Below are 17793 nucleotides of genomic sequence, written 5' to 3'. Positions count from 1 at the left end.
CCCCATTAGCCGACGCCAAAGGCGACAGCTAGTCTTACTGGGGACCGACACATAACGAGGGCCCCAATGCCCCGAGGGCCTAACATCCCCATACTGCCTCCTCTGTGAGGTCACAAAGAAAGTCCCCGCTGTAGTGATGCCCCTGGTAACACTGGGTCATTCAACTCTGGATTGTACAAACGGGGATTCTTGGGATCTTAAATCACTGATCACTGTTACTTTACAGATGTACTTGACATCAAAGCTTTCTGGAATGTAGTAGAAAGGGGATATTATGATCGGGTATTTTGTCCTATGAGCTAATATGGATTTCTGAATGTAAAACGCCTGCATTAAATTGCGATTCTATTCTGCCTATTATGTTTAAAGATTTGATTATAATGGGGAACAGTATATTTGAGAAGCAGAGGTCACTATTCGATCACATTAAACCAGAACCAGATCCCGTATGAAATATACAGCAGTACTTATACAAATGTATAGTACTTAGGTACTGTATAAAGTACTAAATAAGTATAAAGGACACTGAAATAACAGAGTCGACCAAGCAGTGGTCTTGGTCCAGTTTTAGAGCTTTAATTGATAACAGTTACGCCAGTGTTACAGTCAACACACCAACAGGCTGAGGGTAGTAAATGCCAATACAAGTTTCCCACTACTCTAATACTTCATACAGTAGAATAAATTATGCCATGGTAATATACACACATGCTGAACAGAAATAGAATAAAGCAAGAGTAAAAAAAACTACAGGTAGGCGGGAAGCGGGGGCACTGGTGTAGAGGGGGAGGTCAGGAACGTGTATTTCTTTCTCTGTTTCTTTTTGTAGAAAATACACAAATTGGAAGGGTTGTGGTGAGCACTGATTGGCAAAGCAGCCGTAAAGTCTGTGTGGGTTTCCTGAAAATACTGATTGGACTTGTTTGGATGAGAGGGTGTGATACTTCAAGGATTTTGTCAATGATCTACTTCCCAGGAGTCAGATGAACTCATGGATACCATTTTTATGTCTCTGTGTGCTGTTTGAAGGAAGTTGCTAAATTGCTCTAGTGCAATTGCCAAGTAGTGTTAGTGCAATGGCTGGAAGTCATGCTAGCAGATACCCATAGACTCCCAGTCATTGTGCTAACGATAGTTAGCAATGGTTCACAATACTACCTCTAACTTCCTTCATATTGGACACAGAAACATAAAAAAAGGTATCCACAATTTCATCTGACTCTGGGGAAGTAAACAAAGGGCCTCATTGCCAAAATCTCGAAGTATACCTTTAAGGTCCTGGAAAGTCATTCAGGTATGTGTGTGTCCAAAATGAGCATATGAGGCCATGTTACCCCACAGCAAGTTCAAGGGTCAGTGTCCGCGCCTCATGTTATGCCCCAGGAAGAGATAGGTAAGTGGGGGAACGTAAGATGTTGTCTGTGAGGTTTGACAGGAACAATCCATTGGTCCCAACAGGAGGGGAATGTCTGTTAAAATGGGGGAAGAATCAACTTCCAATAGGAATGTAAACGTGAATAATTACTTTTTTTCTCTCAGGTCTGAGTTCCAATTCAATATTCCTGCTCTGATACACTTTTTCATGTGAAAATGTTTCAGCTGTTCTCTTGATCAGTGGATATTGGATAACATCCATATTTTCCAGTTACAAAAATTGGTGAATTGAGTGGTATTGTTCATTTTCATCAATCATTTTTAAGAGCAAAAGCTAAAATACAATCTGTATTTTTTTTTTCTTTTTTTACATCAATACAACATAGTAAAAGGAGCAAATGAAATAAACAAATATTCAGGAATGTAACACAAATATACATTGTAAGACTTCAAGAGATGCAGCATTCACTCAACCATCAATGTCTTCTCAACCATTATCCTCATCAACCTCATAATCATCATTGATATGTTTAAGTACAAAACATGTTTCCATATAAACAACCCATACACAATCAGATTTTTAATGTAATATTCACTGTTTTTTTTTACTTAACCAGAATACGGTTGGTTCCAATATGCTCAGATTCTACAGCTTTAATATTTACTTGTTTTTTTACATCTGTTATGTATTGGGGGGCTATTTCATATTATATCAGACTGATGTGAATACTATACCTTTTAAGAGCTTAGAGACATTTTCTGGGATGCATAATGTGAGATACAGATAATAAAACAGTTTGTATGGCACAAATATTCAATACAAATTGTCATATCTTGGAATGGTTTTCAACGAAATAATGTAGAATAAAAATACAATGAAATTCCATAGTTCAAGTACTTTGTGATTTTGGAATGCTGCACCACTCTTGTTTTAGAGAGAAATAATGCAAATATATTGGTCATAATTTTGTAAGACACACATACATTAAGTATGACACACTAAAACCGCCACTACCCATGAAAAGACCTCCAAACAACCTCGGAATGGTAATGGCAAGTAATGATTGACCTAGCGTTAGCTAAACACATGGATGTCCTTGAACATTGAACATTTTCTTCCCCTCAAAACAATCCTCTGGTCCCTGTAGCCAATCAATGCCTGGGGGAGGCTGGGTAAAGCGGACCTCTGGAATTAGGAGTTTCCCATTGGCCGTTCATTCCCAGATGAATCTGAGGAGCTCAACGTCCCACAGAGTAGCCTTTAAGTTCCTTTAGAAATGTCGGGCACGAGATTAGAGTGGGAAGGTCAAAATCCATGACATGAGAGACTTCAGTAGCAAGCTGCTATCAGACCTTCTCAACCTTCTCCCTCTCTTTCTCCACCCTCCCTTCTTTCTCAGTAAGCCCCTCCTCCCTCTCTTTCTCTCTCTCTTTCTCCCCCCTCCATTCTTTCTCTGTAAGCTCCTCTAAATCATCTGTTCAAATAATACCAGCAAACGCCAATGAAATCTTTGACAAAATGGAAAGTAAACAACATTGTAACAATAATTATAATTTTGAATAGCAATAGGAACAGCCACAGTTATAATGACAAATAGAATTATAACACCAGTAGCTAAGTACCGTAACAAATGACATGGTCCAAAAACTTGGGAATGAAAGATAAGCTACACTTGTTCGGCCTGCATGTGCTAACTTTTGGTAGCGTAGGTCGGGCAGGCCATTTAAATATGGGCCCAAGACAGTAGGAGCTCATTCCCCTCTAGCTCTCCATAGCCCTGTAAGGGTCTCTTGGTTGAGGATGAGAGGAGGAATTGTGAAATGGTTGAACAGTGGAAAGAGACTGTAGCTACAGCTCCCTGCTCCTCCTCCTGGAATGGCTGCTTCAATTTCAGTCAATTTCTCTCTTCGAGACTACAAGTGCTTTCATCTTCTGTCTTGTCTCTCTCCCACAAACACACACAAAAACAGAAACACGTCTGCACACACACACACACACACACTTCTGGCTCTCCCGTTGGTGATGGAGGTGACGGTGAGAGAGATAGGGGTGACGGAGAGGCGCCGGTGGCAGGTCAAGGGGCTAGTGTGGGGGAGATGGGGGACTGTAGAGGGCCACCAATCTAGTAGGCCTGTCCCGTTTCCACCTGGAGTAGTCCCAGAACAGCTGAGTGGTCTCCCAGCTTCATCCTCCGCTGGCTGGACAGGCTCACGTTCTTCGCCAGGTAGTCCACGGCAGCTGCAGATGGAAGCACAGGACAAATACACACATACTTAGCCTAAGTTTTATTTTATAGAGATTTTTACAAAAACATTTGGCACATGTACCATATTTAGCAGCAACCTGGGACTTCCTTTGGTTCCCCGCCTGCAAATGGTTTCTCTATAGTCACTACCCATTTGTGTGTACATGCGTGTGTACGCGTGTGTTACAGAGACAAACATTTGTGTGTGCATGTGTGTCCCCCATTCAAAACACACATCCTGTTCAACACGGCCACGGTGTGACTAACTAACTAACCCAGCCCCCAGGGTTCGGCCAGTCATCCAACCAGGCAGGGCTGTGACTGGACGGATCTCCGCTCTCCTGAATTGACTGACCGATTACTAGAATAGAACTTTATCAGGAACACGTGTATACTCTCACCTGCGGGCAGACACTGGGTCATGGGGTCAAACCCCAACTACCTACATTCCCCCATGACAACCCAGGGGCTGGGTATTGATCTAGCTCACACCTCACACTGTTTCAATTTCCCCACACAAGCTAAAAAGACATTAGGAGAGGCTGATTGGTTGGGGCAGAGGTGTAGCCAATGGGCCGCAGGGCTGGGTGTCAGGGGGGACAAACAGAGGACAGGAGAACTAGGAAGGAACAAGGGGGCAAGACTAAGGAAGCCCTCCATTTAACCCTCCATCCTAGTGATGGGCCACGTAGGGAACAACGTTATTGAACGTGCAGGTAGAAATAGATTGTGTGTAGCTCCGTCTGTCTGTCTTTTCTGTGTGCACGTCTGCATTGATGTCTGCGTCTCTATCTGTCTGTCTACTATGTGCGTGCCTCAATTGGCTCTTTTGAGATTGTGTCCAATTCAAATGACTGATATTAGGAGAAAATGTGTCATCGCCGAACAAAGGAGCCAACCGGAGGCCAGCTTATACAGCCTTAGACATGGCACAGACAGGCTGCTGAAGGTGGATATTAGCATGCTGGCATTAGGGCTTATTGGCCCATCTTCCCTTCTTTTTATAAACATGTCTAGTCTGTCGCTCTTTCTGATGCTCCTCCCCGCTGCAGGTGATTTGAACCCCTTCTTTTGTCAAAAGAGGAGGAAGTGGAGAGGGTGTGACAGGAGAGGGGCACAGTATGTGTGTGTGTCTGTGTGCGCTTGTGTGCATCTTACTGTAGACCGTGCCAGACTGCTGTCAGGGGTGCTGACGGGGCTGACGGTAAGTAGAGAAAGGAAGCTGTCAGGGGTAGAGGTGTAACGGTAGGAGAGGCACACCTGTGGGCGGGGAGGACGTCCGCCGACCTGTCCGTCACCCTGACGGCTGGGGAGGGAATGTGTGTGCGTGCGCGTGTGTGTGTGGGTGGTGTGTGCGTGTGCATGCACGTGTGTTTGGGTATCTGTATGTGTGTGTGTGGGGCGAGGGGGAGACCTGCAGTGCCGTGAACAAGTATTTGCACCCTTCCTGATTTTCTCTATTTTTGTTATCAGATCTTCAACCAAAACCTAATATTAGATAAAAGGAACCAGAGTTTACAAACAACACAAAAATGGTATACTTACTTTATTTATTTAATTACTAAAGTTATGCAATATCCAATTCCCTGTGTGAAAAAGTAATTATGCCTGGCGAAAACTAAGCACTGCATTCCACAGTAAGAACCTCATACCAGCGGTCAAGTATAGTGGTGGTAGTGTGATGTTTTGGGGATGCTTTGCTGCCTCAGGACCTGGACAACTTGCTTTAATAGAAGGAACCATGAATTCTGCTTTGTATCAGAGAATTCTACAGGACAATGTCAGGCCATCCATCTGTGAGCTGAAGCTGAAGCGCAGCTGGGTCATGTAGCAAGACAATGATCCAAAACACACAATCAAGTCTACAGCGACATGAGAGACTGATCAACAACTACAGGAAGCGTTTGGTTGCAGTCATTGCAGCTAAAGGTGACACAACCAGTTATTGAGTGTAAGGGGGCAATTACTTTTTCACATAAGGAAAATGGATGTTGCATAACTTTGTTAATTAAATAAATAAAACTGTTTTTAAATAAATAATACCATGTTTGTGTTATTTGTAAACTCTGGTTCCCTTTATCTGATAACAAAAATAGAGAATATCAGAAAGGGGGTAAATACTTGTTCACCCTCGAAGGGAAGCTCTTTTCTCCTGTCACCCAGTCTATACATCTTAAATAAAACCCAATCAAACACACACACACTCCAAACCTCTTCCATTAGATGGGTGTGTACCCACGGAGGCGTACACAAACAAACACACACACGTATTGCATTACTCATCTCATATGTATATACTGTATTCTATACCATCTATTGCATCTTGCCCATGCCGCTCGGTCATCGCTCATCCATATATTTATATGTATATATTCTTATTCCATCACTTTACTTAGATTTGTGTGAATTAGGTAGTTGTTGTGGAATTGTTAGATTACTGTTAAATATTACTGCACTGTCAGAACTAGAAGCACAAGCATTTCGCTACACTCGCAATAATATCTGCTAACCATGTGCATGTGACCAATATAATTTGATTTGATTTGATACACACCTAGCCATTTTAATTGCACAAGACTAAAGCTGTCAGGCACTGCATGTCGCTACCCCTAGTAACCCACTACTCACTCTGTCCGTATTGGCTGTACTGGTAGCCGGCGGTAACAGGGTCCACACTGTAGCTGGTGGTGCTGTAGGTGGGAGGGCAGTAGGACTGGGAGGAGGCCATGCTGTCCACCGTCTTGATGGACTGGTCTGAGGAGCGCTGGCTGCAGCTGGCCGAGATTGAGTTGGACGACTCCAGGCTGCCGTGGAGGGGCGAGATGGAGAAGTCATGCTGGGACTGTGAGGGCACGCCGCTGGGGTTACTCAGGATGCTCATCACCTGGGGGGATGAAGGGAAGGGGGGGAGGGAGGTGAGGAGAAGCTCAGTCAGTGTGCGGTGGATCAATGGTACAGTATATATAGGCAAAGGGTTCAACTAATGCATAACAAACTTGACAAAATATAGAGAGTTGCTCAGTCTATAATATTGGGAGTTATTAAGTGGATGACTGAACTAACGTTGAGGCAAGCAGTGCTCCTTTCGACACTAGCAAGAGGAGGGTGGGCAGAGAAAGAGATGTAGAGATGAAGATAAAGATGGGGGGTTCTCTTGGCAGAGGCAGACACCTCTCGTCCCGGGGCCTGCTCCACAACAAGCGCTTGGGGAGCCCTCCTAATCTGTAGTAGCCCCTGCAGCTCTCCCAGAGCAGCTCTGTCTCCCAGAGCTCATGAATGATTCACACTGTTTAAATAAGATCCTAAGGAGTCTCCATTAGACGCCTCTGGAGACTACAGCAGACAGACACAGCAGCTATGTCTTCCTTCAGCTTTGATTGGCACAGATAACACACACTGTAGGTGATGACATGCCAAACTTCCAGTGCTCCCTGGTTTGGTGTCATGAAAATGCATGCTGAAATGGCACCCTATAAAAGTAGTATAGTATATAAGGAACATGGTGATCATCAGAGTGAAAGTAAGAATGCAAGGGTCAGCTGGCTGAGAGAACCAACCTGTTTATTGGGGATCAGGATTATGAAACACACTGGTGTAATAAGAATGGTTCTACGGAACTGTACAAACATGTGTACTGGCGATCAGAATATTTGTTTTCAATATGCAAAACATGATGAGGGGTAGAACACACCACACACACATATACATATATATATATATATATATATATATATATATATATACACTGCTCAAAAAAATAAAGGGAACACTTAAACAACACAATGTAACTCCAAGTCAAGCACACTTCTGTGAAATCAAACTGTCCACTTAGGAAGCAACACTGATTGACAATAAATTTCACATGCTGTTGTGCAAATGGAATAGACAAAAGGTGGAAATTATAGGCAATTAGCAAGACACCCCCAAAAATGGAGTGATTCTGCAGGTGGTGACCACAGACCACTTCTCAGTTCCTATGCTTCCTGGCTGATGTTTTGGTCACTTTTTGAATGCTGGCGGTGCTCTCACTCTAGTGGTAGCATGAGACGGAGTCTACAACCCACACAAGTGGCTCAGGTAGTGCAGTTCATCCAGGATGGCACATCAATGCGAGCTGTGGCAAAAAGGTTTGCTGTGTCTGTCAGCGTAGTGCCCAGAGCATGGAGGCGCTACCAGGAGACAGGCCAGTACATCAGGAGACGTGTAGGAGACCGTAGGAGGGCAACAACCCAGCAGCAGGACCGCTACCTCCGCCTTTGTGCAAGGAGGTGCACTGCCAGAGCCCTGCAAAATGACCTCCAGCAGGCCACAAATGTGCATGTGTCAGCATATGGTCTCACAAGGGGTCTGAGGATCTCATCTCGGTACCTATTGGCAGTCAGGCTACCTCTGGCGAGCACATGGAGGGCTGTGCGGCCCAACAAAGAAATGCCACCCCACACCATGACTGACCCATCGCCAAACCGGTCATGCTGGAGGATGTTGCAGGCAGCAGAACGTTCTCCACGGCGTCTCCAGACTCTGTCACGTCTGTCAAATGTGCTCATGTGCTCAGTGTGAACCTGCTTTCATCTGTGAAGAGCACAGGGCGCCAGTGGCGAATTTGCCAATCTTGGAGTTTTCTGGGAAATGCCAAACGTCCTGCACGGTGTTGGGCTGTAAGCACAACCCCCACCTGTGGACGTCGGGCCCTCATACCACCCTCATGGAGTCTGTTTCTGACCGTTTGAGCAGACACATGCACATTTGTGGCCTGCTGGAGGTCATTTTGCAGGGCTCTGGCAGTGCACCTCCTTGCACAAAGGTGGAGGTAGTGGTCCTGTTGCTGGGTTGTTGCCCTCCTACGGCCTCCTCCACGTCTCCTTATGTACTGGCCTGTCTCCTGGTAGCGCCTCCATGCTCTGGACACTACGCTGACAGACACAGCAAACCTTTTTACCACAGCTCGCATTGATGTGCCATCCTGGATGAACTGCACTACCTGAGCCACTTGTGTGGGTTGTAGACTCCGTCTCATGCGACCACTAGAGTGAGAGCACCGCCAGCATTCAAAAGTGACCAAAACATCAGCCAGGAAGCATAGGAACTGAGAAGTGGTCTGTGGTCACCACCTGCAGAATCACTCCTTTTTTGGGGGTGTCTTGCTAATTGCCTATAATTTCCACCTTTTGTCTATTCCATTTGCACAACAGCATGTGAAATTTATTGTCAATCAGTGTTGCTTCCTAAGTGGACAGTTTGATTTCACAGAAGTGTGATTGACTTGGAGTTACATTGTGTTGTTTAAGTGTTCCCTTTATTTTTTTGAGCAGTGTATATAACAACCCAGCTGTTTGAACTAAACTTGACATTAGAGTATGTTGACAAGCTAAGATGGGAATGGGGAGCAGAGCATGGATAAATGGAGGGAAAGGCACACAATACAAAATAAACACACACACACACACTCTGAGCCTCCTCTAGCTACAACATCAGGTTCCTGTTGAGTCTCTGCTACGCTCTAGTGCCCTTTGGCTCCTTTACACTCCTGCTGCTAAACCAATTAGCCAGTAATAGAGCGGGCCACACAATCAAGCCCACATGCAGCCTCAGCCCAACCCAGAACCTGTCTGTTTTAAATAAGACCCACAGGAGGTCCCTGAAGGAGGGCGAGGTCACCAGCTACTGTACCAAGACCAGGACAGATGCATCAGCCCTTCAAAGTGCACATACAGACACTCACACTTGCATGCATTTACGTGTGCACAAACAAGTGCATATGGTGTAGGGGAGAGGGGTACAAAACATAAGAGGCATAAGAGACAATGGTATACACCGTAGGTGTAGGGAACAAGGTTACACTACATGTAGGGTGTAAGGGGACAAGGGTACACTACATAGCCAGCTAGCACATTTGATTCATTGGATGTTGTGGGAACGTATGTTTTTGGTTTCCCATTGGAAAGGGAAAGGGAAAGGGGGATACCTAGCCAGTTGTACAACTGAATGCATTCAACTGAAATGTGTCTTCCACATTTAACCCAACCCCACTGAATCACAGAGGTGCGGGGGGCTGCCATAATCGACTTCCACGTCTCCGGTGCCCGGGGAACAGTGGGTTAACTGCCTTGCTCAGGTGCAGAACGACAGATTTTTACCTTGTCATTGGTTCTGGGAACGAAGCCATATGACTCCTGACCGGTAAAACAGAACGCTTTTTAAACGTTCTGAGAAAAAGAAGTGAACATTTCACCTATTCTGGGAACATACATGTTTAGATTGCAGGGAGGTTCTGAGAATGTTTTACTATGGTTCCCTGAAAGTTTTCCTGGGAAGCTTTATTAACATTCTGAGAAGGGAAATTCTAGGTTATTTGAAGGTAAGTAAATATCGTTCTGAAAACAATAAGACTTTTAATAACACTGCTAGCTTAGTTTGGGTTCACTTTTTTGAACTCCAAGCACAGATAGGACAAAGAAATGTATTTGCTTAGGCATTAATCATGCAAGATAGAGGATAGAGATAGTTTTGTTGATGCTGAGAGCGGCATGCATATGTTTTTAAATTACATTCTTAGAACGTTCTATGAACGTTACTAATGTGTTCTTGTAGTTTTTATGGAAAGTTTTCTTAATGTTCTGAGATCATGACTTTAAAGAGAACCATGAGGAAACCTGTAAAAAATGTTATGCTGAAGTAATAAAATTCCTATAGAAGCGCTTTCCCAAGCTCTAAGAAGCATATGGTTCTCAATACATTATGTGCTAGCTGGGTAGGGTGTAGGGAACATGAGTGTATGGGGACAGGGGACTCAGCGAGGGGGTCTAGGATAGGCAAGCGGCTAGAGGGCAGAGAGAGGGACTTAACAGGCGCTTCATTGCGGTTCCATTCTCCTCCAGTCTTCTCTTATCTGTCCCTTAAATTAAACGCAATGCTATCAGCGCCATGCTAAATCTAGTGGTTCCAATTAGAATTCACGCCACATTCCACGCACACTTCCTCAACAGTCATGACCCTCCTTTATAAAAAGGGGTAATTCTTTTAATGGTGTTATACTGTATTTATAGGCTGATATACATGTTTTATCTCATAGTTTTTAGTCTTTCTGGAGAGAGAAAAAAGTCATTAATGATGGCCAAGTAAGAAATTCTCCATTTTACAATTTTAATTTTCCAAGATGGACACATCGTAACGAAACGCTAAGAACTCTTTTAGTAAAGTACCTGTAATCCTCAATCCTCATTCTTCTGCCCGACCCAGGCCGTTATTTTCTCCTTCATTTGACAGAATTTCCCCCAGCGCCCGGTGAGGGCATTAGTGTGTGTCTGAGGAGCGTTTAAGGGGCTTGAGTCTCCCCAGGAAGGCGATTTAGAGCCCTACGTGGGGTAGAGGCGACCCGGGAGGTGTCAAAGCCTCCATGTGGGGGACGAGGGGGATGAGGTAAGGGGGCCTGACACCTCTATTCAGGGCAGCGGGTAAGCGTTCTGTCACCATGGTGAGCCCATTGTGGCACTGAAAGCCCAAATTATTCAAATCTTCATATTTAGCATAACCTTATTGGCGTCAATTAAATCGACGACTCGTAGGGGAATATTTGGAGAGTGCAGCAAGAGCTATAGCCGAAGCCTTCATGTGAGACTCATGGAGAGATGTTGTGAGATATTGTCGGCTCGGTCTCTCCAGCCTCTTCCAGCACTGCAGCCAATGGAAGGCTGTCTCTGTGATGTGAGTGACTGGCTCTCTCTACAGTTGTGGAAGCCACACAGTGTAGCGACACGATCTGCTGTGACCCTAGCCACACTGCCTGTGTTCATTCCATGTTTGTGTTTGTATGTGTGTGTGTGTGTGTGTGTGTGTGTGTGTGTGTGTGTGTGTGTGTGTGTGTGTGTGTGTGTGTGTGTGTGTGTGTGTGTGTGTGTGCGTGCGTGCGTGCGTGCGTGCGTGCGTGCGTGCGTGCGTGCGTGCGTGCGTGCGTGCGTGCGTGCGTGCGTGCGTACGTGCGTGTGTAAGAGAGTGAGAGACAGAGATGGTTGGTGGATGGGAGTGTAGGCACAGTGAGGTCCAGACCTCAGCCATGGTTTGCCGTTGTAATCTATTATTTCCTGCACTTCCACTACCACCGTCACTAAGTAAAAATCTATATTCTTTCCACATGTTTGAGTGTAACCTCTTAGTATCTGATACGACTGCTGGGAGGAAGCAGGGAACGTTTGCCAATCAGCCCGGCTGACAAACAATATCCCCAGGCTCTCTACTCTCCAACTCAAAGACCACGATCAGGCCAGAGAGAGGGAGAAGGGGAGAGAGAGGGAGAAGGGGAGAGAGAGATAGAAGGGGAGAGAGAGAGATGAAGGGAGGGGGAGAGGGGGACAAAGCTTCTCTGAAGTGGTGCAAAAATACCCCCTGGTCAAAAAACACACTTAACTTTCCCTCTTCTCTTAACAATGTGCTCCTCTCTGTGGCTCTCCAACCCTCTCAACCCTCGCCACCCTTCTCACTTCTATTTCCCTCCTCCTTACTTACCCCTTCTCCCCCTCCTCCTCCCCCTCCTCGCTCACTCTCTCTCATTTTGGGAAACATCCCCTTTACTAGCTCAGTTTTCATTTGTCTGCTGTCTGTGCCAGTTCTGGAAGGGGAGATAATGTAAGCCAGGACCTAGTTTAAAGGACACTGCCTCAGGGCATTCCCTGCCTCCCACTCTCTGTCTGTCTGTCTCTCACACACACACACACACACACACCCCAGATAGATTACTTTATAAATAATAATAAAACAAGTAATTAATTCTCTCAACTTCTGAGCCCCCTAGCCTCCGGCCGTGTAAACGGAGAAGTGTAAATTGATACAATGTGCATCCTTTCAGATAAATAAATAGCACATTTGCAACACAAAAAGGCCGCCTTTCATGCAATCCTAATTTCCTGAACTGTTAAATTATATTTTTTGTCTCTGTGTGACTGTTCGACGAGCGCTCGCTATTTGTTGGGTTTCCGGCACCGAAACAGACAGACCCGGTTGCGGCAGTTTTTTTCTCAGCTGGAGCAAAGTGGAAATGCTACGGAGGCGGAGACAGAACCAATTTAATGGCCTTCTCTTTCTAATAGCCCCCCAAAATAGAGTGGTAGTCTCACACGACTGGAACTGATACATACTATTTGCATTGTAATGAGATGTCCTATTTCATCTGGAATGAACACGATGCTGGTTTCAGTATGATGCGCTGTCAAGCCGTGCCCGCCTAACTTATACGACGGAATGTCTAAATACTGCATGTACACATTTCAAGGTTGATTGATAATAATTCAACAATTCTTTCTACTCTGTCTGCAATCCTCTGGCATTTGAACGTGTTCTTTACCTGTACTGCAATATCGTGAATATTTCTCTTTGTCATTGTGAATAAAGTTCCCCTCTTCAAAACAATATGACAGACTACATTACCCAGAGTAAGGCTTCATAGCAGGAGTCCACCTACAGAGAGACACTGTAAACTGGCAAGGTACGGAACGCTGTCTTAATAAACCACACGTGGGAGTATAGATCACACTGTGCACTAAAGACCACTACATCCCCAGACAACCAAAAAACACTCCACCTGGCCCATATCTCTTCCTCCCTCTTTCCCTCCCTCTCTTTCCCTCCCTCTCTTTCCCTCCCTCCTCCCCTCTCCCTCTCCCTCTCACAGCACAGGTCTGATGATGGAAAGGAATGGTGAGTGGTGTAGGAGGAAAGAGGGGAGAGAAAGAGAGAGAGAAAGGGATGGATGGAGGAGGGATGAGTAACAAAGGCCCCTGTAGGACTGCTGTGTAGGCCTGCGGGCCCGACTGCCTGCAGAGCTGATAGGACCTTCTGTCTGTCTGTAGCCAACCTCAGTGCCATCAGCCCACTCCATGCTCCAAATACACACAAACACACATACACACACACACCCACACACACACACAAACACACACACACACAAACATACTGGAGGAGACTGGATAAGCCTCTCCTCTCACCCTGACTCAAACGCCCCCGAATGGTGCCCTCATGCCCCTCAGTGGTCGGCAGGTAGAGGGGTCGGGCGCAGAGTGGGAACGATTGAGCCTTCCAAATGTCACCAGGTTATCTAAACGCCACAGAATGTCTCCCACTCGACATTAGATCTTCAACCCTGATGCCAGCTTATGGGGGTTAGCTAGAGTCTTTTTCCAGGCTTTTCAATGTAGGTTGATATTATGTTAGTTGTAGGTGGAACAAAGATGGACAACTCCAAATGTCACCAGGTTCAAGTCTACAGAATGACATCTCGCACTCACCACCAGATCTCCAACCATGATACCAGCTTATGATGGTTTGAGTTCTTTGTCGAAGGCTTCTCAGTGTAGGTTGTAGCCTTTTACAATGTACATTGATATGTTGGTTGTAGGTTGAAGAAAGGTTGATCCCTCCAAATGTCACCAGGTTATCTGTATGGCCACAGAACGACTCCCATTGCCAACCCTCATACTGAGTTATTTGTTGAAGGCTTTTCAATGTAGGTTGATATCTCATTAACGTAGTATAAATGTAGAGTATGTCGCCTATATGGAAATGAAGTCAGCGACCGGTGCAACTATATGAAGCACAGATGAAAACAGCTAATTAAGAAGCATGACAGTATTGAATTGTGAATATCTGATGCAATCATCAGTAATTACAAGATCAGCTTATGCCATTCTACGGCAAGCAGATGGGTTCATTGTCAAAGGCAATAATCCTGAAATCCCAACTCCCCCATCATCGAAAAAAATAAGATTTCAATGTCATGAAGCCTGGGTTGTATGCAAACAAATCAACCCCAAATGAAAAACAAATGTATTCGTCGAGCAATGCTGCTATTGAAAAACAGATCATTTTGGCATATCTGATGTAATCGCATGCCAATTCAAGTGACAGATAATAGTGACCTCAGATTATATTGCTGTATTCAATTGTAATGTAAATGAAGTAGCTACTATTTGCTATTTAGGAGAATCAGCCACGGCCACTAGGTGAAAGTATGTTCACGCACTGAAAAAATATAACTTTTTCAGCTCCGTATGAACAGTTGGAAATTCTATTAAAATATTGAAATGTAAAATCTGCAAAGAAGAGGTAGAAAATAATAAAATCGGTGTCTCCAAAAACTGCACAACTCTAATACATACTGAAACCCAGTTACAAACACCCCCATTCTAATTCTGTATCCCAGTCCCCCATCAAGGTGGGTAGTCTAGGTCTAGTCACTAAGTGTCTATTTCAAAGTAAAAGCCAATGCATAAATACAATTAGCAGGTTTTGTCACCGTGGAGACAGAGCTGGGTAATTAGCATCTCTGAGCAGCCAACAGGACGGGACCTCTCTCCCTCTATCTCTCACTCTTTATCTCCCTCTCTAACTCACTCTCCCTCTCTCTTTCTATCTCTATCCATTTCTTTATGTCCTCTCTATCCTGCCTCTCTCACAATTCCCCCCTTCTTTTGCTCTCTCTATTTCGTTCTCTCTCTCCATCCATCTCTCTATCCATCTCTCTATCCATCTCTCTGTCAGACCCAAGGGTGGTGGCAGAGTGGCAGGGAGCAGATGACAGTGCTGATTGGGGCACCCGGTCGCATGTCAGCACCTTAATTGGCCGCAGCACATTAATTGAAAGTGAAAAGCAGCATCGGCCAAAAAAAAAAGAAAAACGATGGGAGGCGCGGGTGAGGAAGTTTGAAGGATAAGAGCTAGAGCTGGAGCTGAGGCTGGGGCTGAGGCTGGAGCTGTGGCTGGAGCTGAGGTTGGGGCTGAGGCTGGGGCTGAGGCTGGAGCTGAGGCTGAGGCTTGGGCTGAGGCTGAGGCTGGGGATGGGAGGAGGAGATAGCGATAGAGGGAGAAATGGAGGGAGGAAGGGTGCTCCGTTGGAAGTCTTTAATTGATTCAAATTAGGCGTTTGATTGACAGTGACAGGAACTGGGCAAGGACAAGCCAGGCGCAGATGACAGCGATTAGCGTGTAACCAAACAAGCTGTCATTTTACCACAACACGTTTAGCTATGGGAAACACTGGCCATATGGCTCCTTTAACCCTCAGTGATCTGCAACACACTTCCTACCACACACTGTGACATGGGCCGTGGCCGGAATCTGTCTTGCCTACTACGTACTAAAACTACATACTGTGGACCTATTACTACATATGATTTAGTACGTACTCTTTAGTAAAAATGTATGCAGTAAGCAACAAATATTAACATTCTAGGCTCACCCATACCGAGAATACCCATATGTTTTTATTATGTAAATGAGCTACCACTAAAACCATATCAGTGTGATACTGTAGCCTTGTCAATATTCATCCTTTGCTTTGGTTTGCCATGTTTTCCTTATTTTTAATGTGGACATTTCTCACCTGCACTGCTAACTGCTCTGTATGTGTGTGCCTTGGCTTAGTAGAGTGAAGCCGTGGCATAGGAGAAACCAGTCAGCGTTTCCTAACCACTCCAAAGTGTTACAAGGCCCCTCACTAACCAAAGGTTAATGCTTTCTATGGGGCTCACATCGCAGAGAAGGTGTAGCAGCAATCCGCTCTCCCTCTCCGGGTAATATGACAGAGATGGAACCGGGATAGATTCAGGAACGCCAGGAACAAGGTAAGCTTTCCTCTATTGCACCCCTCTCCACTTCTCCATCCTCTTTTGCTCCCTCCCCGCCTCTCGCCTCTCCACACCGCCGCCTCCACCAAATTAAATGGCAGCCTTTAATGATTTCGCCAGAGTGGTTTTATTTCCCCGACCAGCCCGCGAGAGTCGGTGCTGCTACCGGATGGTGGGAAGTGGGAACTCACTGAGGCGAGGGAGGAAGCGAGAGAGGGGGGAGGGGGGAGTTTTGTTTGCTAAAAACAGCGGGGAGTTGGCCCAGTGAAGAATGTCAGGTCAAATTGTTCTTGACAGTGCTAATATTGGAACCTCATAGCCCATAATTACATGCAAATAAATTGTGAAATGGCTCTCAGCTGGAGACCGAGTGGGAGAGGGCTGGTGTCAGCACAAGCCAGCTGGTGACCGCAGTGCAGAGAGAGAGCGAGAGAGAGAATCAATTTCAAATAATTGAAAAAATAGGTTACTTTCCGTGTCTGAAGTTTTGTATAGGTTTCTTCAAAGAGGAGCAACGGAAAGGCTGTTCATCAATGTTAAAAAGTCAGCCTACGGTACAGTAACATTGGACCAACACCAACATGGTCTGATTGACCGGAGTGACAGTCGCACCTTTTGCTATGCTAAGGTTTATCAATAACTTACTAGCCTGGTTAAACCAGACTAAACGCTACACTCACCATCCAGGCTAATCAATCACGGCTTCCCCACCTGTCAGAGTGGTATCTGTGACCAACAGGAAGCACATGCACCCTGCTGATCTTTCACCTCTGGGTGTCTGGTGCAGGTTCACATCAGTGGCCAGAGCCCCCCTACAGTCCAGACTCAATGACCTTCCAACCTTTTGACCTTTGAACTTTGACCGGATGCTGAACTTTGACCGGACAGTTCCACCTTGTGAAAGGCTGAGGCCCAACGAGTCACAAAAAAGACCCACAGAGATTATGGCACAATAATCTCCGATCTGTACCCATAGTTCTTTTGTGAAATTGTTTCTGATTGAAATTGAACCCTGTTACTGGTCAATGGGACAATTGAGGTAGTGTTGTTGTCCTACAGTAGCAGGAATACTATAGGGGAAACGGGTGATTTAGATTGAGAAAACCACTCTCCAAGGCTGTTAGTGTATGCTGTAGCTTGCCTGCATCCCTAAAATAGGGTTATGTTTCCATTCATATATTCCATTCTATATGATAGCCATTGTGTACTTACTGTCTGTGGTTTAGATGAAAGGCTGTGAAAATAGCTATTAAAATGAACTCAGAACCTCTATAATGTAGTCTCTTATGGAAATAATGGAAATGTACAGTATATACAATGAGTATACCTTCCTAATATGTCTATGTCGTGGAAAAAGATGGTGTTCTTAAGGTTTTGTATACTCAGTGTATATACTATACATATATATGCCTATATGATCAGTATTTAAGATCCTGTTAATGCCAAGCCCATAGAGTGTAATAAAGAAACACAGCTACTGATCTAACAGGCCTTTGCAACTGCGTGGGTCCCACAGTGTGCTTTTCGGTCTCCACCACTCCACTTAAATCCTCATCTTC

The 17793-nt window shown here is 45.1% G+C and overlaps 1 protein-coding gene across 3 annotated transcripts in view; it reads right to left on the bottom strand.

The window, feature by feature from the left end:
• Positions 1–554: 554 nt before the first annotated feature.
• LOC129830250 (paired box protein Pax-7-like) overlaps positions 555–17793 on the bottom strand; it is a 166247-nt gene continuing 149008 nt past the window's right edge. For 2 of the 3 annotated variants that reach the window (XM_055892670.1, XM_055892671.1), the window contains exons 9-10: positions 6249–6504; positions 555–3613 (exon numbers count right to left, since the gene is read on the bottom strand). In XM_055892670.1, the coding sequence (XP_055748645.1) occupies positions 3498–3613; positions 6249–6504 (372 nt within the window). In that variant the 3' untranslated portion in view covers positions 555–3497. Of the gene's footprint in view, positions 3614–6240; positions 6505–17793 lie in introns of those variants that run through there. The other variant, XM_055892672.1, reaches the window with a different exon arrangement.

This window comes from Salvelinus fontinalis, chromosome 31 (genome assembly GCF_029448725.1).
Source record: "Salvelinus fontinalis isolate EN_2023a chromosome 31, ASM2944872v1, whole genome shotgun sequence".
Classification (NCBI taxonomy): Eukaryota; Metazoa; Chordata; class Actinopteri; order Salmoniformes; family Salmonidae; genus Salvelinus; species Salvelinus fontinalis.
This window is presented reverse-complemented; position numbering and strand designations above follow the sequence as displayed.